General features: G+C 37.7%; 1 protein-coding gene across 3 annotated transcripts in view; it reads left to right on the top strand.

Annotated features, from left to right (window-relative positions):
• The window catches only part of MPHOSPH8 (M-phase phosphoprotein 8), a 52,892-nt gene that overhangs the window by 18,716 nt on the left and 9,147 nt on the right, over window positions 1-25,029 (top strand). For 2 of the 3 annotated variants that reach the window (XM_036097154.2, XM_036097152.2), the window contains exons 3-9: window positions 7,998-8,843; window positions 10,340-10,439; window positions 11,553-11,807; window positions 18,469-18,594; window positions 18,678-18,766; window positions 21,234-21,374; window positions 22,108-22,194. In XM_036097154.2, coding sequence (XP_035953047.1) covers window positions 7,998-8,843; window positions 10,340-10,439; window positions 11,553-11,807; window positions 18,469-18,594; window positions 18,678-18,766; window positions 21,234-21,374; window positions 22,108-22,194 — 1,644 coding nt within the window. The remainder of the gene's footprint in view (window positions 1-7,997; window positions 8,844-10,339; window positions 10,440-11,552; window positions 11,808-18,468; window positions 18,595-18,677; window positions 18,767-21,233; window positions 21,375-22,107; window positions 22,195-25,029) is intronic. The other variant, XM_036097153.2, reaches the window with a different exon arrangement.

Genomic DNA, 25,029 nt, shown 5'->3' with positions numbered 1-25,029 from the left:
CTTTGAAAACTGTGATATATCCCAGTCACCAAAATTTTTGTCTTATGGAGGGGTTTCACCACAGTAGTATCTGTAAGAATATTTGATTTGTCACTTTTTCTATTTAAATCTAGGAGCATTGCTTGCTTAGGACTTAGTAAGCATCACAGAAATTAGAAATGGTTTCTTAAATAATCCCAAAAAGGGCACCTGGATGGCACAGTCAGTTAGGTGTCCGACTCTTGGTTTCAGCTCAGGTCGTGATTTCAGGGTCGTGAGATCAAGCCCTGCGTTGGGCTCTGCACACAGTGAGGAGTCTGCTTGAGATTCTCTCTCCCTCTGCCCTTTCTGCTTGTGTTTTCTTTTTCTCTCTAAAATAAATAAATATTTTTTAAAAATAAATAAATAATCCCCAAAAATGGTTGTTAATGCTATTAATCAGAAAATATACATGATATAGAAATGGTATTTGTTCATTAAAATACTTCTCAGCATTTAACATTCGGTTCCCTTTTTATCTTTTTTTGACCAAAACTAAAAAAAATTGAGTATTTTAAACTAAAAAAAATTGAGGTGCTATTTATGTGTGATATGGTCTAGCCCTTTGTTTTTAATGGACAGATAATCTACAATAAGGGAACCACTGGTCTGCCTTGAGCTTCAATGGCTAATATATGATAGTGAACCTCTACTGCACTGCTTCATCGACATTTTACTATTTATACCTTTTTGGGTTTTTTCTTTTATTTAGGGATAGCATTTTTAATAAATATAGTGTCTGATATGGTCCAGACTCTTATTTTTGAAGAATTTTATTAAGGAAAATTTGAACATACAAAACTGGGAAGGTCAGTGTCATGAGAGTTCATTCATCACCAGTGTCCGTTATTACCAATACTTGGCCATTCTTCCTTTTTCTGTCCACTGCTCTCCCTCTCGCTTTGTATTCACTAGGATTTTTTTAAATTTTTTTTTTTTTTTTTTTTTTTTAGAGAGAGGAGGAGGTTGGGGGGAGGACTAGAGGGAGAGAGAGAATCCCAAGCAAGCTCCAAGACAAGTGTGGAATCCGATGTGGGGCTCGAGCCCATGACCCCGAGATCATGACCTGAGCTGAAATCAACAGTCGGATGCTTAACCAACTGAGTCACCCAGGTACCCCTATTTGCTAGAATATTTTCAAGCAAATTTGAGATTTGAAAAAGGTCTACACATCATGTATCATTGATAATCTTACTCTAAGCTTTTTATTCCCCATGTTGTTTATTTGATGAAGAAACCACATCATCTTCTGCAGAATTTCCTATGTGCTGGGTTTGGCTGAGTGCATGGTGGTATTTAACGCGTTCCTCTAGTCCCATATTTCTGTAAACTGGTAGCCAGATATGGAGGCATGATTATATTTACATTCAGGTTTATTTATTTATTTATTTATTTTGCAAGGATAGTTGTAAGTGGTGTTCACCTCCTGCACATCAGAAAGCACATGATGTTTAGTTGACTCCCTTACAGTGGGATTAATACAGTCATTGAAATTAGGTGTTTTCAGTCTGATCCTTCATTAGAAAACTCCCAACTTTTCATGTGTAGGTTTTAGGAGCCATTGATCATTGCCTAGAACCATTTTCTCATTAGAGGGTAGAAAATAGTGATTTTCTAATTCTGTCATTCATCCCTCTGTGTTTATTAGCAGGAGTTCTGGAGACACCGTGGTCATGGTTCTGAAATGGGGAGACACTGCTGGCAGGGAGAGGTGAAGACTGAATTAAGGTAGCATAGTTTGGAGAACTGATTCCACATTCCACAGGATTTAGTGACTGATCTGATCTAGGGAAAAGCAGAGTCAGAAATGACTAAGGTTACTCATTTGGGGACCCAGACAAATGACGGTGTTACTTAGGGAACAGATACAGTTTTGAACACTTTAGATTTTAGTTACTGGTTTGTCATCCAAGTGAAGATGTCCAGTTCATTGGAAATATTGGTCTGAGTTGAAAAGAAAGATATGGGCTAGAAATGTAGATTGGGTGATTTGTGGAGAGTACAAGATAGTGTTTATTACCATGTTCCAAGTAATAATATGATTGTTAAGTATTCTGAAAAAATAATTCAGAGTTTTGTAATTCTTGTTTGAAATTTTTTTTGCAGTAGTCATACACCTACCAAGATGAAATTTGTTCTTCCTATTTGCCCCCGTACCCCACTCTGCACCCTTTTCCCTTTTACCAGTGGGAACAATTTAAATAAAAGCAGTCTATATCGTTTGGAAATGAGGAGGTCAACACCAACCAGTCTTATGTTCAGTCAGCCAACATATTAATGAATCATCATTAATTTTTGATATAGTGTTCAACGACTCATTAGTTGTGTGTAACACCCAGTGCTCATCACAACACGTGCCCTCCTTAATACCCATAACCCACCTACCCCATCTCCTCACCCCCCCCCCCCCCCCGTAACCTTCAGTTTGTTTCTCAGAGTCCAGAGTCTCATGGTTTGTCTCCCTCTCTGATTTCTTCCCATTCAGATTTCCCTCCCTTCCCCTATGGTCCTCTGCGCTATTCCTTATATTCCACAGATGAGTGAAACCAAATGATAGTTGTCTTTCTTTACTTGACTTATTTCACTTCTACCATTTGCATTGACATGGATGGAACTGGAGAGAATTATGCTATGTGAAATAAGGCAAAATGATTTTTAAGATGAAGGAAGTCAGTTGTAAACTCTTTAGGATGGAGGGAAAATTGAAATAGTAGAGTCATTAAGTACTCTTTCACAGAAATTGCTTGAAGCAAAAGGGTAGCTTTTGGTTGAGAGAATGACAACTGAAGCACTTGAGAGCAGGTTGCAGACTTGAAGTCCTCAGTGCGTATTTCGTATTTCCTAACAACAAAGACATTCTCCTGCATTGTTACACTCAGGGAACTTTAAGCAGTACCTCAGCAATACTGTTAACCTAATATACAGCTAAGATGAAGCTACATTCATATGGATTTCCCCATTTGTCTTGGGATGTCCTTTGTTGCTTTCTTTCGTGCAGTGCATTTAGTTTCATGTCTTCTGGTTTTGTTTCATCTAGAACAGTTCCATAGCCTGTTTTCCTTTTTTCGTCTTTCATGATGTGAATCTTTAAGAATCCAGACCAGTTCAGGGTGCCTGGGTGGCTGAGTCAGTTAAGCGTCTGCCTTCGGCTCAGGTCGTGATCCTGGGGTCCTGGGATCGAGTCCTGCATCAGGCTCCCTGTTCAGTGGGGAGTCTGCTTCTTCCTCTGCCTGTCACTCCCCCTGCTTGTGCTCTCTCTCTGATAAAGAAATAAAATCTAAAAAAAAAAAAGGAATCCAGACCAGTTGTTTCATAGAAAGTCCTTCACATTGGAACTAGATGAATGATAATTAGTGTTAAATCACAAATAGTGGTTTTTTTCCTAAGTTGGAATTAGATGGTTTCTTTCCTGGTGATTAGATTCAGTGTGAACATTCTGACAAATGTATTATATAGGTAATTACATGATGGCAAGAGATGTATGATATGTCAATTATCCCATTTATTGCTGGTGTTAAATTATAATTTTATGATAAAGTGAGGCCCGTTTTTTTCCCTCTCTTTTTAAAGGTACCTTTTTCCTTTTAAAATAATAACATGAGGGAGCCTGGGTGGCTCAGTTGGTTAAGCGACTGCCTTCGGCTCAGGTCATGATTCTGGAGTCCCAGGATCGAGTTCTGCATCAGGCTCCCTGCTCAGTGGGGAGTCTGCTTCTCCCTCTGACCCTCCCCCCTCTCATGCTCTCTCTCTCTCATTCTGTCTCTCTCTCAAATAAATAAAAATCTTTAAAAATAAATAAATAAAATAATAACATGATAGTAAATAACCTAATGATAAGTAACATTTGAGACTGAGAATCTCTTGTTCCGCAACAGCCTCTCACCCCATGGTTTTAAAATACCTTGATGCTTCTTGCCTCAATTAGTTATTCCTGTGGTGGTTACAAATACTGATTTTTCTAATTCTGTTATTGTATATTTTTTGTTTGTATTTTATAAAGAACAGCTCCTCCCTCCCCGAAATTTTTTTTAGTATCAGTACACACTCCTGGAATCGTTTTATTCATCAGTCATCCATTGCTGCTGTTATTCATGTTGATGCTAAAATGGTTCCAAATTTGGCTAGTAGGAGCCCCTTCAAGGCAGCTCTTGTGTCCTTTTGATGTTTCCCCTTCTGTTGTGAGCACATCATTTCTTCTGACAAGGTGTTCAGTGTTACCATGTACTTTCCTACTCCGTCCCTGGTATTAGCCATTTCTCCAAGGAATCCTGATTCTTTGTAAAGGAGGATAGGATTAAAATCCAAGATGTAGGGGCGCCTGGTTGGCTCAGTCGGTTAAGCGTCTGCCTTCGGCTCAGGTCATGATCCTAGGGTCCTGGGATCGAGCCCCGCATCAGGCTCCCTGCTCAGCAGTAAACCTGCTTCTCCCTCTCCCACTCCCCCTGCTTGTGTTCCTGTTCTCGCTGTGTCTCTGTCAAATAAATGAATAAGATCTTAAAAAAAAAACAATATGTACTTATTACTACTGGGGTATGATTATTTCTAGGCCCTTTAAGTAGCCAGAGCTAAAGGAAAAAATATATGTCATAAATTCATACTGGTATCTGTAATTTCAGTCCATGACCTCAGGGTTTCCACTCATTCTACCTGGCCATAGTCTGTTTCCCTTTTCCTAGTGTGAGAACTCTGGTTCCCACCAATGTTATATATACTCATTTACTCAGTCCTACAAAAATGAGAAGTTAGTTTCAGATTTACTACACCCATCCTATTGTAAAACTCCAACAAATTTATTTGCAGTTCTTTTTGTCCCTAGTAAGCATATTCACTGAGGATGTTTAGCATTCAAAAGTTCTTTGGATTGATTTTTTTCTTTTCGGTGGTTATGTTTTCGATTTGATAAACAGATTCTTTTGGTTGTTAATTAGTACCTATCTTCTTGCTGCGTTCCCTTTCCCTCCATATCCGATTTGAAGTACTGTCCCTTTACTCTCAGTTTAGAACTATAAGGCAATCAGCAAGAATACTATGTATTGTTTAGTATTTTCTAACCATTCTCTCCCCATTATTTTGATAGCTGCTCTATTATCAAGAGTATTAGTGACTGTTACATACTGTACTCTCTTATAGCCATCATTCAGTCTTAATTCTAAAAGCAGGTATCTATTTAATAGTTTCTGCCTGTCTTTATTTTGATGTCTATCCAGTCATTATTGGTTATCTGAAGCTCATTCTTTAGTATCGTGGTTCTCAAAGTGTGGACTCCAGGCCAGAAGTATCAGTTATCTTCATCTGGGAATGTGTTAGAAATGCAGTCTCTGGGCTGCACATCGTTGGATAGAGCAATCAGCTGCCTGTGTTTTTGGGGTTTCTTGGTTGTAGGTTTTTTTGTGTTTTTTTTTTTTTTTAAGATTTTATTTTATTTATTTTAGAGATTGGGAGAGCAGAGGGAGGGAGAGCACAGAGCCCAACACAGGGCTCATTCCCATGATCCTGAGATCATGGCCTGAGCCAAAATCAATAGTTGGACGCTTAACTGAGCCACGAAGGCACCCTATGCCTGTGTTTTGATAAGCCCTCCAGCATTCTGATGCATGCTAAGGTTTTAGAACCACCTCTATAGTAGAAGGGCTCATGAGAAAAATATTCCTAGAGTTCTTGTATTTCATAATAGTTGTTGGCAGTCTTCATATTGAAAGCCAGTTTGACTGAATATAAATTCTTGGCTCACATTTTCTTTTGTTGAATATCTTAATGTGTTATTCTGTTGTTGTCTGGCATAAAGCACTACTCTAAAGATGAATCTGAATTTCTTTCTCTTCTAAGTGACTTGGTCTTTTTGTGTGATGCCTCAAAATTTTTGTTTATTTTCTCTACTGTTTTGTAGGCGTGTCTTTCTGGTATGCTTTTGTTGTTTTAGAGTACTCTATTCCTTGGTCTGTTTTTTCTTGTAACAACTTAGTAAAATATTTTACCCTAATTTTCTGCTGTTTATATTGATATGAAATTACTTTTTCTGATGTTTTGGAAGGCAAAAGAAGAGAATAAGATAATTTTTTTTTTTAGCTTAATGGCTCCTGAGCAGTTTATTATTTTTATGAAGGGTTAAAAAATATGGCCTTAGACTTAATGAGATTTTTTTTTCTGGCTTTTGTTTTACCCTGCCTCACCTTCTGCCCCCCTCCCCCTAATATCTGAATCTTCTCTTTTCTTTGTTTCTATTTTTCCTGTCCTACTTTATTTAGAATCTAATCTTAGCAGTTTCTCCTCATTTTGGGCTTTGTCATGGAAATCCTGGAAGAGAGAGACCATTGGCAGTTACTTTTGAGAGTTCACAGGACCTGGCCCGGGCCAGCCCTTCACATGTCCACAGACAACCTGCAGTCACCCTGTACATGTACAGGTTCTCCCCTTCCTTCTACTCTTCTCAGGTTGACCTGTCAGTCTTTGTAGTGATTTCTCTCATTTGCTTTCTCCTGTGTAGGTATTCATAACAGTCTCATAGCTCTTAGTAGTTTGTCCCCATACCTATATTTTGGGGTTCACTGGGATACTATGCTATTTAATTTTGTTGTAGATATTGTCTGTGGGGGTTTTGTTTTGCTATCCTACTAGCTTTGTCTTTTTATTTATTTATTTATTATTTAATTTTTTTAGTAAACTCTACACATGGGGCTTGAACTTACGACCTTAAGATCAAGAGTCACATGCTCTACCAACTGAGCCAACCAGGCACCCCATAGCTCTTTTTATAAAGCAGTTCAGGGAGATTCAAAAAGTTAGGCCAGTTCCACCATACTCTCACTATCTTGTTAACCTCAGTGATGTTCATTTCTTAGACACTATAGGAAAAATGGGTTTTTTTTAATTACATTTTTTAAAGATTTTATTTATTTTGTGTAGAGGGAGAGGGAGAAGCAGAATACCCACTGAGCAGGGGGCCCGATGTGGGACTCATCCCAGGACTCTGGGATCATGACCTGAACCAAAGGCAGACGCTTAACCAACTGAGCCACCCAGGCTCCCGGGAAAACGTTTTTAAAATGTCCCTATCTTCCCTCCCTTTCCACCCCCATGTCACTTAGAAGAAAAGACTTTGGGGAAATGGGAACTGAAAATACTTTGCATAGTGTTTTTGTGTCTATTATAAATTTTTTTTTTAAGTTGGTCTTTTTTTTTAAGATTTTATTTATTTATTCATAAGAGAAAGAGAGAGAGAGGCAGAGGGAGAAGCAGGCTCCCCGCTGAGCAGGGAGCCCGACGTGGGACTTGATCCCAGGACCCTGGGATCATGACCTGAGCCAAAGCCAGACACTTAACCAACTGAGCCACCCAGGCTCCCTATTATAAATACTTCTAAGGTGTGGGTTTTTTTGTTTGTTTGGGTTTGGTTTTGGTTTTTTTGTTGTTGTTAGCATTAAAAAATATATTTTCCACAGGAGGTATTTCAGGTTATAACACAAATCAAATCAATTGGGAAAGTAAGATTTGTGTGCAGTCTTGCCCATTCCATGTATAACTAACTGTGAAATACAATAGCACCTTTAAAGATATCTAGGATCTAGTCTTTAAAAACCTTGCATTTGGAGTGGTAACTACTTTTTTGGCAGGCAAGAAAGTCTGTACAAATTACTTTCTTGGTGTTTTTGGAAAATTTGAACTTCAAATCATATAAAATACACCATACATAAGGCTTTTATTGTTCATTTCTGCTTTAGTTTGGGACCTTCAGCGACACTAACATTTTTTTGTCACTGTGTTTATCCGCTTTTTTAAAATGAGACTCACTGTCATCACCAAGACCTATTTGCTAAATCAGAGACATAAGTAATATACAACTTCAATTTAGATAAATAATTATAAGAAGTTGAGAAACTGCTTGAAAATAAAAACATTTCTACCAGATTTCATTAGTACTACTTTTCAAAACCTTTAAATTGCTATGTTAATGACTATTAAGTCTTTTTTATATTTTGTAGAGACTGTCCTTAAATAATGACATATTTGAGGCAAATTCTGATAGTGATCAGCAAAGTGAGACAAAAGAAGATACTTCTCCAAAGAAGAAAAAGAAAAAATTAAGGCATAGAGAAGAGAAAAGCCCAGATGATATGAAAAAGAAAAAAGCAAAGACTGGGAAACTAAAAGATAAATCCAAACCAGACCTGGAGAGCTCTTCTGAAAGTTTAGTTTTTGATTTAAGGACAAAGAAAAGAATTTCAGAAGCCAAAGAAGAATTAAAGGAATCCAAAAAGCCCAAAAAAGAGGATACAAAAGAAACTAAGGAATTAAAGAAAGTTAAAAAGGGTGAAATAAGAGATTTAAAGAATAAATTAAGAGAAGATTCCAAAGAAAACAGAAAAACAAAAAAAGAGAAATGTGTTGAATCTCAGTTGGAAGCTGAATCAAGTATACTTAATGACTCCTCTTTTCAAGAAGATGACAATGAAGATTTACATTCGGACAACAGAGAAGAGAAACAGAAGATTAAAAGCGTAAAAGATAAAGCAGGGCAAGATGCAGTTCAAGATGTTTTTGATAAACAGCCAGATGGCTTTCTGAGTGCTGATGAGGATGCAGATGTCAAAGCAAAGAGAAAAAGAAAGAAACTGAGAAAGACTGAGGAACTTAAAGAGAGCAAAACACTAGAAAACAGGAACCTTTTCCTAGAGAAGAAAACTATATATAAGAAGCAAAGGAATCAGGACAAAGGCAAAAGCACCACAGAGTTAGATAAGTTGCCACCTGCACCTGTCCAGACACAAAAGAGTTCAAGAGCAGGTTTGGAAGAGAGAGGCCTCTGGTCCCCTGACTCAGGTGGGGAGGTAAGTACTCTGGGGATTGGTTGAAGGGCAGTCAGAATCTCACAGAATACAGAAATGTTCAGATCAAGCTGGCACTCTTTTTGAGTGGTCAAGAAATCTCACAAAACAAAGAGGAAACAGTGAAACAAACTATAAGAATAATTTTTCTGTGGTTAGGGAGTTACACTTAATGTGTGACTAGAATGAGCGGTTATAAATGCTGGAGATCATCCAGCTTTTGGACCTCCCAAGCTTATCCCTTAGTCTTAAAACTTGCTTTTTTTAAGATTACAACTAGAAAATTCAGGGCTAATTTGTGAACAAAAGGATTTTTTTTAGGGGTACTCAGTTGGTATGTAGCATTGTGTAGTAATGCTGAAAATAAGCTTTTCATCAGCTTAGCTTTTCCTTACTTGATATTTTTCCCCTTCTGTCTTAATATACTATTTTTTACTTAAATAATATGCACAAATATTTATAAGCCTTTTAAATCTTAAAAAATGTTTAATAGGATTTTATCCCATTATTATAAAAATTATTTTTATGTGGTATTTCAAAATGTAAATATTTTCCACATTATGAAAGTATTCATATATGCAATATTTATCAAGGGCTATAAAAAGATCTTTTTTTTCATCCATTCTTTGTGGATTTATTGTAAGGAAATCATTTTAAAGGGGGGAAAAGCTAGGTATACAAAGATATTTATGGCAGTGTAGTTTCACTAAAACTAATACCAGTCAAACTAAATGTCTAGCCATGAGGGAAATGATTAAGAAAATGTTGTTGCATCAACTTTGGGTGTTATCTCTCTATTGAAATACTAATTATGAGGTCAATGTAGCAAAATAGAAAAGTTTTTAAAATGTTAAGCTGAAGAAAATTATACATATGAACTCAGTCATGTAAAAATATCTGTGCAGTATAAATAAAGGAAAATGAAAAATTTTTTTAAAGATTTTTATTTTATTTATTTGATAGAGACACAGCGAGAGAGGGAACACAAGCAGGGGGAGTGGGAGAGGGAGAAGCAGGCTTCCCACTGAGCAGGGAGCCCAATATGGGGCTTGATCCCAGGACCCTGGGATCATGACCTGAGCCGAAGGCAGACGCTTAACGACTGAGCCACCCAGGCGCCCCAAGGAAAATGAATTTTAAACAACAAAATTATGTAAATTTCCAAAGATCAGAAGGGAGAATGTGGAGAAATAAAAATAGTGATGTTTGGTTGGTAGGACTATGGGAGAATTTTTTTGGAATTTATTTTTAATAATGAAAAAATATTTAGAATGAGGTGTTGGGTTTTCAATTTGGTATCTTGTAAATCATCACAGTTGAGGGATAATCTTGATTGAGGAAGCAGTTGATGTGAAAAAAGATTTAATAATTAGTGGTTATGTGCCATAGTACCTAAAATGCAGCCACTGATGCCAGGAACCTGTGTTTTCCAATTTTCAGATATATAATATCAGTTCTTTCTGTCTTCTTGTTTTGTGTCTTTCATTTGTCTCTTTTAGGAGAAAGAGATTAAAAAAAATGAACCCAAAGAAAAAAACCAAAAAAGGCATGATTTGGACAAGGAAGAAAAAGGCCGTAAAGAGCCAAAGGGATTAAAGAGTGAGTGTGAATACTAACATTTTATCATTTACCATTGTCATCTTTTATACAAAGAATTTAATTTATTGTGAAGACAGTCTCTCTTTTCTAACCTGCAAATTAGAAAATTTCATTCACTGGAGAATTTAGAACTTTATGCTACTTTTATTTAAACAATTACTTTATTGTATAACAGTTCATATTTTTCTGTAATTAATTTTTTTCTCTTCTGTTCACTTTGTTGTTTCTCCTTTTGATGGAGTACACTAGAATTAGAGATACTGTAAATTAGTTGTGGTAGAAAAGTAAATGTCTCTATAGTGGATGCTGAATGAGACAAACTACTGTTAATACATGTGTGTATTTAGCTCTGGGTCATTTGTATAAATATAATATTGAATATAAATTTTGGATCAGAAGGATACAACATATTGAGAATCTGTGACATGTCAATACTAGAATTAAGTACTTTATAAAACATTCACCGTTAACAGTATTTGAATACAACCCCAATGGATAGTTTAGTTCTTGTACCAAAAGTACTTGGAACACATGCTCTCATGAAGCAGTGATTCTAAGAGATAGATTATTTTCACCTGGTTTTTCTCCCAAAAGCTGTATATAGCTGAGGGTAATATTCAAAGTAGAACTGCCTACAACTGCTAAATAGCTGCCTACAACTGTATCTGAAGTTAACCTTGCACAAAAATGATTCCTGGTGGTAAGTGGGGGAAACAGAAGGGTGCCAGCACACTCACCAGGAATCATTTTTGTGCAAGGTTAACTTCAGGATACAGTTGTAGGCAGTTGTTTTAGCAGAAGGACAGTGGTGGCATGACTAGGATTATTTTGAGATTCACTGTCTTCAGTAGGCCTTTGTCAAAACCGGGAGTAGTGTTGAACACTTAATTAACAGCCATTCACTTTAGAGACCCTTTCTAAATATTGAGCAGCCAATAGAAAGGCCAGTTGAAATAACTTCATGGCTTTGAATAGTAAATCTGATCATGCTTTATAACCAAGGCAGATATTAGTAAAAATTTCAAAAATAACTGTTCCCTTAACACCCAGATTTTCTTTTGGTTACAACAGAAATTTGTGACTCATTTATTATCAATTTTATTTTTTCACCAGCATTTAAGGAAATCAGAAATGCATTTGATTTACTTAAATTAACTCCAGAAGAAAAAACTGAATTTCCTGAGAATAATCGGAAAAGAGAAGAAATATTAGACTGTAAAATCACAGAAGATCACAAAACCAAGGAAAACAAGCAGTTACTTAAAGAAAGGAGAAATACAAGAGATGAAACTGATACTTGGGCATATATAGCTGCAGAAGGTGATCAAGAGGTTCTAGACAGTATGTGCCAAGCAGATGAGAATTCTGGTATGTGTGTAGTCATTTTGCAGTATTTTTTCAGGGTAAATGCACCATATTATTTCACTCTCCTTACTCTTCTCTCCCAGTATAATTCTGATCAGAAAATAATGGAGTAGATTTTAGCGATCTCCTGACATTTTTTAATACATTTTTATAAAATTGAAGACTTAAGTCATTCTGTGATTTCTAAATTCATTAAACAAATATTTTCTGAGTTCCTATACTATGCTCAACACATTTAGAAATTATAAAGATTCTGGTTTTCTACATTACCTACTCTTGTCAAGCAGTCTGTTTCTATATCTTACTAGATTTCTTTCAGAAAATTATCAAATACAGACTTATTTGTATTCTGCCCTTTTAATTTTGCAGTAACACTTGATAAATAAGATTATATTATAAATGCCGTCCTGGGGATGTTGGAATGGGCTGCCAAGGAGGGGAGAATCGTGTGTAGAGTCAGAGTACAATAGCTGTAGCGAAGAGTAATAAAAAGAGTGGTGTGTGTGTATATAAAACTAGGACAGAATAAACAAAAGAGGTTAACCTGATAAAACTGTTATTTGTGAATCTTGAGAAACAATTAAAGAGAATTTTTAAAATATTTCAAAATATATGGCAGGCTAGATACTCTGGGTGGCTCTCATACTGCAGAACAACTAGATTCTGAATCCTGGGTAAAACATGCTTTTTGATACATTGCTGAGCTTGTAGGAAATTGGGACACTTTCTAGGACAAGTAGATAAGAGGGAGGAAAGAGGTTACCCACAGGGCAAATGCCAATAGCAGCACTCCTGTTGGGATATTAAACAGTAAAGAACAGATAGTAGGTATTGGTTGCAAACTCAGAATTTCCCTGGATGAAATCTAAAACCAGCCCCGGTATGGGGAGTGCAGGAAATGACCAAAGGAAGACGCTGGCCATTCCAGATTGATAGGTAGCAGGTTTAATAAACAAGGGAACTTATATACGAAGCTTGCCTTGGTTGGCCACAAGATGAGTAGATCAGTCTGCGCACGTGCACACACACACCCCTCCTCCTGAATCTTAGAAGTTTATATAGAGGCTTTAACTGAGTTCAGTCACATATTTAGTCCAGATGGTCTCAACAACGCCTATATTCTCAAGGATATGAAATAGCTCCTGGTATGGGAATGGTGGGTACATTCTAAGGAGACACCTCCGATTGCTCAGGTCCAGCCTGTGGGTCAACCCAAAGTCACATCCTCTTGATGACCTCCACCAATAGTAAAGAGCATCAGTAAAGCCAGAGGTTGGTTCATTGATAAGACTAATAGACAAGCTTCTAGCAACACTGATTATGGAGAAAAAAGGATGGTTACACAAACAATATTTCCAGTGAAGAAAGACACATGGTTATAGATTGTGTCCAGATTAAAAAGATAATTTTCTGAGCAATTTTTTACCAATAAATTTGAAAACAGAATGAGATGGGAAAATTCCTGGAAAAACATGGTTTAATAAAACTGACCCAAGAAGAAATACAAAAATTGAATAGTTTTGTAACTATTAAAGAATTAAAGAATGTGAAATAGTAATTTAAAATAACCTTAAAAATTTAACACTAGCACAGATAGTTTCATATGCAAGAGCTTACCAAACTTATAAAAAGGTCTTCCTAAAAATAAAGAATGCTAACTCATTCTATAGGCCCATCATAATTTCAGAACCATAATGAGACAATAACTTCGTTAGAAAGGAAAATGACAGGCCAAGCTTATGTAAATATCCCAAACAAAACATTAGCAAATTGAATCCAGCTGTATATAAAAACATAACCTCTTATGATCAAGTTAGGTGTTCCCTAGGAATTCACTGTGTAAAGGAGAAACTGATTCAAGAACATTCTTGATTTTTAAAAAACAAAACCTAGCAAACGGTGAATAAAAGGAAGCTTTCTTAAATTAATAAAACATTAAACCTTTGGCAAACATCTGTCACCACTGTTACTCAACGTTATTCTAAGGTCTACCCAGTCCAGTAAGACAGTGAAAAACAAAAGATATAAGCATTGGGAAGGAAGCTTCCCCTCACCCCAGCAAAACTCTTCATTATCAGATGTTATATATATGAAAAACTCAATCCACAAAGTTTTAGAAATGTTAAATGTTTAGCAAGGTGACTGGATATAAGACCAATATACAAAAGTTAACTACAGTTCTCTATATTTCTATACAGTGTACATTTCTGCAAACATTTCTACATAAATAATATAATCTTAAAAAATTAATTTTCAGTAAAAAAAATAAGCATTGGCGAGGATGTGGAGAAAAAGGAACCTTTGTGAACTGTTGGGGGAATATAAGTTGGTACAGCCTCTGTCGAAAACAGTATGGAGGTTCTTCAAAAAATTAAGAAAAGATACCATATGACTCAGTAATTCCACTGCTGGGTATACCCAAAGAAAAGGAAAACACTAATTCGGAAAGATATATACACCTCTATGTGTATTGCAACATTATTCATAATAGCTAAGATTTGGAAGCAACCCAATTGTCCCATCAATGGATGAATGGATAAAGAAGCTGTGGGGTGTGTACGTACACACACACACACACACACACGCTCTCTCTCTCTCTCTCTCTCTCTCTCTCAATATAATATTACTCGACCATGAAAAAGAATGAGATTTGCAACAGCATGGATGGACCTACAGGGTATTACACTCAGTGAAATAAGTCAGAGAAAGACAACCCCCATATGATAATCACTTTTATGTGGAAACTAAAAAACAAATGAATACACAAAAAGCAGAAACAGATCCATAAATACAGAGAACAAACTGTTGGTTGCCAGAGGGCTGGGGATAGGAGAAAGGGCAAAATGGGTGAAGGGGAGTGGGAGATACAGGCTTCCAGTTATGGAATGAGTAAGTCACCAGGATAAAAGGTACAGCATAGGGAATATAGTCAATGATAATGTAATAGTGTTGTCTGGTGACAAATGGGAGCTACACTTGTGGTGAACATAGCACAAGGTACAGAGTTGTTGAATCACTATGTTGTACACCTGAAACTAGTGTAACGTGTGTCAACTATACTTCAATTAAAAAAAGGTAGGGAGATGAGAAAATTAATTTTCAATAGCAACACATTTAAAAGATTGCTAAGAATATTATATATGAAGATCTGTAAGACCTATATGGAGAAAATTATAAAAACTTTTTGAAAGTTATTAAAATTTATACCATTTTATTAATAAACAAAATATTAAAATTTGCCATTTTCTTCAAGTTGGTCTGTAGTGTCACTGTGGTTCCAATCAACTTCCCAACATAATTTTTCATGGAATTTATAAATACCGATTCTAAAATGTATGTGGAAGACTAGCCAAAAGCCAAAACCAGTTAACCCAGTAATAATCAAAACCTGCTGTATAAAACTGTAGAACTAGGTACAGTATTTACTTTGCACAGGGAAGTTTAGTTAATCAAGTAGAGGCCTCAGACTAGGACCCTTGCAGTTGTGGAAACTAGATAGATAGTAAGTTTCTTCCACATGGATAACCAAGTATCCTCACACCATCTATAAAGAGCTTATCTTTATAGATGGTGTGAGGATACTTGGTTATCCATGTGGAAGAAACCATACACAAAAACCAAATCCTGATGGATTAAGGCCTTAAATATAAAGAGGACTGTTAGGTATTTGGAGGATAAAGGATCATATCTTTTAAGATCTTGGAGGTAGGGAAGGATTTCTGAAATGATGCAAAAAAGTACCATAAAAGAAAAGACTGATAAAGTTGACTGCAAAACAGTTCCATTCATCAAAGTTCCCATTAAAAAAGGTGAAAAAAACAAAGGATTGGTACTCAAAAATATGTAAAGAATTTCTTCAGTATGATACTGTATTAATTAGGACTCTCCAGAGAAATAGAATCAACAGGATATATATAAAAGGAGGTTTGTTATGAGGAATTGGCATGTGTGATTATGAAGGTTTAGAATAGTCCCACAACCTGCCATTTGCAATGTAGACCCAGGAAAGCTGGTAGTGTAATTTCAATCTGAGTCCAAAGGCCCAAGAACCACAGAGCTGATGGTGTAAGCCCTGAAGTCCAAAGGTCCAAGAACCCGGATTCCTGATGTCTTAAGGCAGAAGATGGAGGTCCTAGCTCAAGAAGAGAATCTTCTCTTCCTGTGCAATGCAGAGGATTGGGTGATGCCTGCCCACACTGATGAGGGCAGATCTTCTTTAGCTCATTCTATTGATTCAAATGCTAATCTCCCAGAAAGGCTCTCAGAGACACACGCAGAAATAATGTTTCACCCGCTATCTGGGCATCCCTTAGTCCAGTCAAGTTGACACACCAAATTAGCCGTCGTAGATACCAATTTCTTTTTAAAGATTTTATTTATTTGAGAGATAAAGAGCACACGTGTGCAGGCGCATGCACCAGCACGAGTAGGAGGGAGGGGCAGAGGCAGAGGGAGAAGCAGACACTCCGCTGAGCAGGGAGCCTCATATGGGGCTCCATCCCAGGACCTTGAGATCATGACCTGAGTCGAAGGCAGACACTTAACCAAGTGAGCCACTCAGGCACCCAATACCAATTTTTATAAAGCTAAGAAACAACTGTAGATTTTTTAGGATATATGTATTTATGGCAAAACCATTTTTAAAAACGAAAGGGAATGACAGATTCAAACTCTGGATCCATGACATCGCTGTGGTGGGGGGTGGCATGGGGTGGGAGTGTTTAGGCCCCAGAGTGGTTCTGTGCTCAAGTTAGTGCCATGTTCACGGATGTTCACCTCCTAACACATTCTTTAGTGTTACTAAAAATGAAGTTTAGGGGCGCCTGGGTGGCTCAGTCGGTTAAGCATCTGCCTTCGGCTCAGGTCATGATCCCAGGGTCCTGGGTTCGAGCCCCGCGTTGGGCTCCCTGCTCAGCGGGGAGGCTGCTTCTCCCTCTCCCTCGGCAGCTCCCCCTGCTTATGCTCTCTCTCTGTCAAATAAATAAAATCTTTTAAATAAAAATAATTGAAGTTTATTAAAATTTATTAAAAATAGAAAAGGCTAAAACTACCAGATGCCGAATCAAGATCCAGTACTTGGTAGGAATAAACGTAGGATTTTGAACCAGTTGGCTATGTTAGAGACCAAAATCCAAACTACAGCATACCTTTTCTTATTATTTATGTTGTATGTTGTTGTTACACAACAACAGTCCTGTAAGTTAGGTGGTATTATCTCAACTGATGCGAACCCTCATCTGTCCTGCTTCCCAGATCTTTCCATGGTTCCGTGGGGCTGCTCTAGAGAGGGAGGTCCAGCTGTGGGCTCAGATATGTCTCAGTGAGAATATGGCTCTTGGCTTATTGAAGTGTTTCTGAGCAAATCACAGAGCCTCTTCGCCTTGTTTTCTTACCTGTAACATGTATCCCTGTATAGGTTATTGTGTGTGTGCTAAGTTATGTAAATACTTTAACACTTCTCACTGAATGTTAGCTACTTCTACTATTACTACTACTGTTGTTACTCAGAAAGTGAGGTACAGCCAGTTTACATGACTTACTCAAAGCCATACAGTTGACGAATGGAGCTGGGATACAGAAAAGCCAGTATGTGTAGCTCCTAAGGCTGTGCTGTTTTCCGATGGAATGCTCTTGGGGGTAGCAAAGAGAAGTGTTGGTTTGAGTTGAAAGCTTTGGAAGAATTTCCTTCATTTCTTTGCATGTCTTTTACAAACTTCATTTCTATGGCAAGATTAACTGTCTAACATTTGTTTAGTTTGAGGAATTGGTTTTAGGTGAAAATACTTTAACTCTTACCATAAAATATTTATGATTTTTGCTTTTTAAAATAGCACAGTTGAAGGGCGTCTGGGTGGGTGGCTTAGTTAGGCATCCAAATCTTGATTTCAGTTCAGGTCATGATTTCAGGGTCGTGGGATCAAGCCCCCACATCGGGCTCTGTGCTGGGTGTGGAGACTGCTTTAAGATTCTTCCTCTCCCTCTGTCCCCCCCCAAATAAATACATAAATAAAATATTTAAAAATAAAATAAAATAGCACAGTTGTTTTCAATACTCCCCAATGAGTTATGCTCAAATCTTATTTGTTGCACCGCCAATAGTGGATGAACATGTCCTTTCCTAATGTTAGGAAAGCCCCTGGGTCAGACATATGAGGGAGGAAACTAGCACTTGCTTTGTGGGTAGGAGGGAGCACAGAGGGCTTCCAGGAGGAGAAGCTAGAGCTGAGTCTGAAAGATCAGTGACTAATTTACATACAGGTCTGGTTTACACATTTAGAATGACCTTGCTTACATAAATGATTGGAGGCAATGTATATCCAATAATGGCCAAAGATAGAAATGTTAAGAGATTCCTCTTACTGAATCCCTATGATTTTTCTCTCTTCCTTTGAGCTACTTAATCTTGTATTTAAAATTCATAGTTCATCATTTTATAATTAATAGATTACCTACTTATCTTTATGCCTTTGAAGCACCATGACATCTAAATGTGGATAGTTAGTATTACTTGACCAAGAAAAGCAGAAATTTAATTAAAGACTCAATTACATAATGAAGTATGTTACAAATGTGTATGAAACTTTGGTTAAGACACCACACACTTAATAAAACAACATTGTTACAGGAAAAAAATGTGTATTAATAAGGCTCTTCTGTGTTCCAGATGGCAGACAACAGATTTTGAGTTTGGGCATGGACTTGCAGTTGGAATGGATGAAACTAGAAGATTTTCAAAAGCATCTTGATGGGGAAGATGAGAACTTTACCACAGCAGATGCAATTCCAAGTAGTGAGTAGTTTAGGAATTTTGGAGGTCCTTTTCATGAATCTAGATATGTGAAGCTTAATTTATCTTAATTTCTTTCATTGTAGATTTATTGAGGGATGCTGTGAAAAATGGGGATTATATTGCTGTGAAGGTTGCACTTAATTCAAATGAAGAATATAACCTGGACCAAGAGGTAATATGTCTTAGTAAAATCTCATGAAATAAAGATGGGAAGTAGCTCTTTTAACAAAATTCTATTTTATTTTTCATTTTTTAAAAATTAAAAATTAAAAAAAGTAATGTTCACTGAAAGCACAGTAGAAATGTATGATGTAGAAAATTATAGACCTTGTAATTCCAGCCCCAAGAGTGACCATTTGGTTTAGCTGTGGCCTGTCTGGTTTTGTCTGTGGTTGAACCTCTGCTGCTCTGAGGGGCATAAAATGACTCCTTGTGTCCTTGTCACTGTTGATGTTTCATTTGTAGTCACCTGTTCACAGCAACTGCCCATGGTTCTGTTGCTGCAGGTTTTTCATTATGATTTATAGGGGGGGTTTTGTTTTTTGTTTGTTGTTTTAATGAAAGCGTATTAACCCTTTCTTCCTAGTTTTTAGTTTTTGTTTTTTGAGTCTTTTATTGCTTAGAGGATTTTTATTTTTAGATAGTCACATCTGTCGATCCTTTCCTTCATGGCTTTTGGGTGTCTTGCTTACAAAAGATTTTTATATTTTCTTCTTCAGTATTTTTGCTTTAGTGGTGGATTTTTTTTTTTTTTAAGATTTTATTTATTTGACAGAGAGAGACACAGCAAGAGAGGGAACACAAGCAGGGGGAGTGGGAGAGGGAGAAGCAGGCTTCCCGCTGAGCGGGGAGCCCGATGCGGGGCTCGATCCCAGGACCCCAGGATCATGACCCGAGCCAAAGGCAGATGCTTAACAACTGAGCCACCCAGGCAGCCCTAGTGGTGGATTTTTTTTAGGCTTAATCCTTAGGGGTTACAGTTCAAAAAAATTATTGGGATTTTGGGTAAAATTGCATGAACTCTATAGATTAATTTGGCTGAGAATTGACGTTTTTACATTTTGAGCCCTCCAAATAAGAACATGATAACTTCATTCAGCTCTTCATTTATTCCTAAAGCAGTTTTATAAGTTTTTTTCCTTTGTATGGTTCTTACACATTTATTTTAGATGTGTTCCTACATACTTGATAATTTTTAAATTATCTTAGTATGATCATTAGGATTTTTTCCTCCCACATTTTGTCTTCTAACTGGTTATTATATATGTTTGGTGAAGCTATTGATTAGTGTGTGTGCGTGCGTGCATGCGATCTCAAGTCACTTTGTGAAATTCTTTTACCATAATAATTTTTAAGTCACTTGCCTGGGATTCTCTAGGCAGAGAATATGATCATCTGCTAAAAAGTAACTATTCTATTCCCTTTTTCTCCAGTAAAATTTCTTTTTCTGGTCTTTTGAACTTGGTGACATTTTGAAGAATAGTGATGATGGAAATGATCCTGTCCTGTCTCTGATCTGAATGGGGATTTCCCTTTAGGCTGTGTGTGAAGATTCTCTTTCCATTGTACTGTTGTTGGTTTCTCGTGGACAGTAGCCTTTCTCTTTTTAGACTTCCTTTCTTTGTTTACCTGCTTAAGTTTTCATCAAGGATGGATGTTGGGTTTTATCAGATGGGTTTTCTTTTTTCCTACTTTAATACTAATGTAGCTTGGTCTTTATTAATAAATTAGGAAAAGGTTTTTTCCCTTTAACATGTTTTGTAGTAATAAGATACTTTACAAATGAGAGGAAGTGCACTATCTTACTTCAGTTGATTTTTCTTTTGTGTTCCTTCAGATTGCTCATACAGGTGAATTCTGCTAAGCTTTCAGATTACAGCCAAATTAACTACAGTATTAGAACTTGGTTTTAGCAGATGGTATTTAATGGTTTGGTATTCCCATGTGTTTGTTTCAGTTAATGATTGGAAATATTTTAGCTATTAATTACCTTTTTATTTTTTGTGAACTTTATGTAATTTTATCTTTTTAATTTCTCTATTTTGTCATAGCCTCTTAGAAACCAATCATATCAGTGTCCTGTTTCCTGCTTCTGAATTTTCTTCTTTATCCTTTGAGTAGCCAAACTATCACTTCCCAACAGTTATATTTATATAGGCCACCATTTGTAGTGACAGCATTCACTTAGCCTGTCATCAGTAGAGTGGACTTAGGTCACGTCTAGTGGTCATTTCTAGCCTTAGGTCTTTCGGGCCAACTAAATGAGTATCACGAATGTGTGAGTTTCACCTGTTTTACCTAGAACACAAGGAGACTTCTGCGCCTGAAATGTGCGATAAAGAAATACCTTTGCCATTTTATAGCGTCAAGATATGAATGCAATTCATCGTATGTCAGGCAAAGTGTTGATATGATAGGTCTTACAACATGGAAGTTGTAAAATTTTATGATATATATGAAAGAAATTGTAATATTTCTGATTATTTATTATAAGGATATTTTTGTGAAAACCTAAAGTACCTGCTTAAATCAGTGCATTTAAATGATTTCACATTGAAATACCATAGATGAAAAGACTTAGTTCTAAAATTTTTCTGATAGACATTGACATGTTTTTTTCCTCAACAAAACCAATGAAGGATTCAAGCGGCATGACTCTGGTGATGCTCGCCGCAGCAGGAGGACAAGATGACCTGCTGAGGCTCCTCATCAGGAAGGGGGCTAAGGTGAATGGCAGACAGAAGAATGGGACCACCGCCCTCATTCATGCAGCTGAGAAGGTTGGGAACTCAAAAGGCATCAGTTTCTTAGTCTGTGGGAATTCCTGCCTGTGGACCAGAACAGAGTCTGTTTCTGTAGTGAAATATAACTCTCATATAGTTACATAACTTTAGAATCTCATATTTCAGCTCATCTAGGACTTGTCATGAATAGATTTTTTTTTTAAATCAACAGTAGTACTTTATAATTGAATTTTCAAAGTGTGATTTATCTAGTGGGAAGTGAATCATATTGAAAAAGGACCCCGGCGGTGCCTGGTTGGCTTAGTCTGTAGAGCGTGCGACTCTTGATTTCAGGGTTGTGAATTCAAGCTCCATGCTGGGCATAGAGATTACTTAAAAAAAGAAAAAAAGAAAAAGGGACTCTGATTAATGTACTAATGCTGGTTTCAATCTTAAGTCTTTTAAAAATCTTTTCTAATTGAAATTAAGTGTTCCTTTTGATTAAGAACTTAATTAAAATGTTCCCACATACTATCTTTTTAAAGGATTGATATACGGAGTTTCTTATGTTAAAACCAGTATTTAAACTTCCGGTTGAAGTTGCTGTCAAATTGTGTGTGGCTGTGCATGGGGCCTAAACAGTGGGGCACAGTGAAGAGCCATGTTCACTCACCTGCTTTGGATAGAGTCTGAGTATTTTTCCTGATGGCTAAAAATTTCAAGTCATCAAAAACTATCTTACTTTTAAAGAATTTTGAGAATTAAATATGCCTTTTTTTTTTTTTAATAGAACTTTTTAACTACAGTGGCTATTCTTTTGGAAGCAGGAGCTTTTGTTAATGTCCAGCAGAGCAATGGTGAGACTGCTCTAATGAAGGTAAATACTTCACTTCGGTTCTGACAGATGTTCCTGTTGGTACCTCTGATTGCCAGGCACTCTGCCAGGGGCTGGGAATATGATGGGGAACAGGACACAAGATGTGTAGGAGAAACAGGTCAGCAAAATTAAAAGCTAGTGTGAACCATGGGATTACATAAAAGTTGATACCAGGCTCAGCAGTGCAGATTCAAGGTGGGACAGGGTAGGGCACCTGGCTGGCTCAGTCGGTAGAGCATATGACTCTTGATCTTGGGGTCATAAGTTCAAGCCCCATGTTGGGTGTAGAGATTACTTAAAAAAAAAAAAAAAAGGTGAGACAGGCTGGATGTGATAGGTGGCTGAGCTGCATCCTACAAATGATATATGAGCTGGCAGGGATAAACTGTGTAAGCGGGAACTGGAATAGGATATGCACAGAGAACTGGGAGTGGAAAAGAACATGATGTACTTTCATTATTATTTTACATTGGTGGATTCATCTCCTTAGCCTCCGATTTCTTCATGGGTGTTTGGAATTGTGGTTTGCTGACCATTTTGAGTGGAAGGTTGTTAAAGCCTCCCCCATGCCTCACCCTTTAATTACCTCTCCCTGTTTAGCAGTTTTGTATTTGCCTCTGCTGGGGCCCAGCCTGGTCTAGCATGTTCCTGTGGTAGTTTTAGGTTCCTGGCCTAAGATGCCATTAGGACATAGCGGGTCCTGACATTGAGCCATGCATTAGTTCCCTGCCTGGAGGCTCTGTCTTACTGCCCCCTTCCTAGATACAGTTTTGTGCAAGGAAATTGACCCAAGTAGGTGTTTGTCTGCAGTACCTATTTTCAGCAGTCTTTCCTGAGTCAGTAATAGAGCACAGGTATAGGCCCTAGTTAGCATCGGGCTTGGTTCTGAGGGTGGTCTTGAATTTCTGTTATTCTCAAGGCTGGGATCACCTTACCCCTCAACCTTCTTCCACACTCAGGATGTGGACCTTCCTCACTGCTTGTGTTGCCATTTCATTTTTGGTTTATGGAAATGCTTGCTTTGTTCAGGAGCCCTACTTTTGAATTTTAATTTTCCTTGTGTGCTTCTATTGCCATATGCTTAGAGCAGAGGTGGCACCTCAAATATGAATTAAAACTTTGTCCTATTGAGAAATCACCAGGTACATTCTAAACAGCAAATAAGTAGTCTGGCGCATAAAGGTGTGCACATAGGGCAGTGAGCACGGACACCATCTACATCTGGGACGAGGAATTAGGACAACTTGATCCTGAGAGCAATTGGGAGCCACTAAAAGGTTTAAGCTGGAGAAAGACATAATCAGAATAAAGGTGGTTGTTTTTAATGTCCCTTAGTTCAGTACGGGGAACAGATTGGTTAAAAAGACAAGCAGTTTGCAGACTTACAGGGAGATTTTTAAAATTAAGTGAAATAATAGTGTGTACCTAGGTAGTGACAGTGGAGATAGAAGTGGGTAGACTGACCAGTGGTTTAAGAAGATAGAATTCACAGGACTTGGTAACTGAAGGTGATGCTTGGTAATCCTATTTCCTAATTTAGGGAACTCAGGCAGTATACAATGGGAGTGGGGTTGCATTTGAGCTGGAAATGCTCAGATGATGTTTCACATGTGCATCTTTAGCTCAGGAGAGAGGGTTCGGCTATAGATTCAGATTTGGGTTCATCGGTATAGACAGCACAATTGCAGCCCTAGGCTGAGAGTGGGGTCACCGCTGAGAGTTGGAAGGGAAAGAAAAGCAGCGATGGAAGGCAGCCACATAGGAAAGACCAGAGAAGGGGGAGGAAGATCAGGAGAGAGAAGTATCCTGAGCGGTTCAAGGAGGAGCTGGCCTGCGGTGTCTGCTGAGGCAGAGATGCCAAAGGAGGAGGCTGAGAAGTGCCACTGGGAAGGAGCACTGGAGAGGGTGTTGGTGCCCTCGTTTCTCAGGTTTGAGGGGTGTGGGACTGCAGGGGCTGAGGAGGTGGATGCTGGATGTAGCAGGCACTTAGGAGTTAATCTGCGAAGGAAGAATGCAGTGTCCAGAGGGGAGGGGGCCAAGGGACTGTTTGTTGCTTCTTCGTAGAGAAGAGCTTAAAGCATATTTAACTACTGTCTAAATAAGACTGCCTATAACTGTATTTAAATTTCATTTTTGGTTTTTTTGTTTTGGTCTGGTTTTTGTTTGTGTTGGGGTTTTTTGGTACTGGTTCCTTAAGCTTTAAGGATTTAGTATATTAAATTGGGTTTTAGAATTAGAAGAAAGAAACATGGGGAGAGATTTTCAGAAATTTTTGAAACAAAATTGAAAAAAACCTTTCATCTCAGAAATAATATATAAAATTGGTTGTTACCAAAGTGTGAGGGTGTGGAGAAACCATTCCCACCCACTGATGTGGGGCATATAATTGGTTCCAGCAGGGCTTCTCAGCCTTCCCGCTCCTGACATTGTGGGCCAGATCATTTGTAGGATGTGTAACAGCATCCCTAACCTTTGCACCAGATGCCATTAATACCCACCCTGTAACAACCAGAAATGTCTCCATACATTGCCTGAATTCCCTTGGTGGGGCAAAATCACCCCAGTGAGAACCACGGAGTTGTATCATTTTGAAGAGCATTTGTCAGATCTACCATGAGATGCATGCCCTTTGACCTAGCACTTGCACAGCTTAGAAACCTACTCTGTAGTATCTAAGCTGTGCTACTAAGTGGTAGCACACCAGATGGCCTTGTTCTTGTAGGAAGGCTTACTGGCTTGCCCTGGTCCTTTACAATATATCTTTTAATTGCGGCCTCAATGTTGTGAGGCAGAAGTACTGTGATCCCCTTTTGACAAATGGAAACAGTGAGACTC

This window comes from Halichoerus grypus, chromosome 4, assembly GCF_964656455.1.
Source record: "Halichoerus grypus chromosome 4, mHalGry1.hap1.1, whole genome shotgun sequence".
Lineage (NCBI taxonomy): Eukaryota > Metazoa > Chordata > Mammalia > Carnivora > Phocidae > Halichoerus > Halichoerus grypus.
Note: the sequence above shows the minus strand (reverse complement) of the source record. Positions and strands in the feature narration are given on the sequence as shown.